Raw genomic sequence first — 1,145 nt, forward strand, 5'->3', positions numbered from 1 at the left:
CCTTCCCCAGCTTTCCTTCTGAGGAAGGACGGGGCTGCTTCCTTGTAATCAACCTCAGTGATCTCCTCTGTGCCCCTCTCTACTCTGCTCTCCTCATCCGTTCCTTGTCAGAGGCAGTCTAGAGCAGCGGCGAGTTCCACTTACCTGCATACCGGTGCGCTGCATGGGCATCCTACTCATTTGGGTGGTCATGGATGTGCGCCTGTGCGTGCATTCTCACATGTGATTTTGCTTTTGCGCATGCGCAGGAAACAAAAACTTGCTGAAATCTCCTGAGGGGACACTCACTCGCATGCAATTTTGGTGACTTTTTGCTTCCACACATGTAGAGATGCAAAAAATCAATGACATTTCGCGCACCTGAGCATCCCCTCGCAGGATTTTGCTTCTGTGAATGTGCAGGAAGCAAAAGAGACAATTTTTTTTTAAAAAAAGATGGCGCCAGTCACCAGAATATTGAAGATGGCATCAGAGTGGTTGCACGCAAATTACGCAATCTAGCGGAATGGAGCTCCGAGGCATACAGGTAGCAGCCCACCACTGAGAGGCTACCATCTCTGTTGGTCCTGTGCAGCTGCTCTGCTCCTGCAGGAGGATCCCCATCCGGTTGCCCCCCCCCCCCACTCTGACTGCCAGACGGCCTTGGAACTTCCTCATCCTCATCCCCTTGACTTTCCACTCATTTATAGAGGATTTTGTCTTCGCTGTTGGACAGTCCCAGCTCCAACTCCTGCTCCTCTGAACCAGGATCCAACTGCAGATTCTTGCAGGATGAATACACATGGAACTGCACAGCAGAAGTATCCAACCTGCAAACAAGGGCATGTTATTGTATATCCTATGACCGTTCTCCTTTTTCTCAGATACAGATTTTTCTCTCAGTACTGAAAGAGCTTCTGTAAGAGACAATTTGGGTAGGTGGTTGAAATAAATGAAGGCTGTTTGAATGGTAGGTATCAGTAGAAAAAAGTGAGATTTTTAAATGCTCCTTCAGGTAGAGGGAAATGGTTGTGTGTGGTGATATTTTTCTTATATGCACTTCTATATTACTCTGTGTTTATAAAACTAAAAAACTTTTCTATTCTTTCAAAAGGAAAGAGAGAATGTGCCCAGTGTTCAATAAAGTTGCCAAATTTCAGTGTAGG

General features: G+C 46.4%; 1 protein-coding gene across 1 annotated transcript in view; it reads right to left on the bottom strand.

The window, feature by feature from the left end:
• The window catches only part of LOC139159552 (SUN domain-containing protein 3-like), a 61,958-nt gene extending 61,355 nt beyond the window's left edge, over window positions 1-603 (bottom strand). Inside the window, exon 1 of the mRNA XM_070736863.1 lies at window positions 553-603. Coding sequence (XP_070592964.1) covers window positions 553-603 — 51 coding nt within the window. The remainder of the gene's footprint in view (window positions 1-552) is intronic.
• Between the last annotated feature and the right edge of the window lie 542 nt (window positions 604-1,145).

This window comes from Erythrolamprus reginae, chromosome 2 (genome assembly GCF_031021105.1).
Source record: "Erythrolamprus reginae isolate rEryReg1 chromosome 2, rEryReg1.hap1, whole genome shotgun sequence".
Classification (NCBI taxonomy): domain Eukaryota; kingdom Metazoa; phylum Chordata; class Lepidosauria; order Squamata; family Dipsadidae; genus Erythrolamprus; species Erythrolamprus reginae.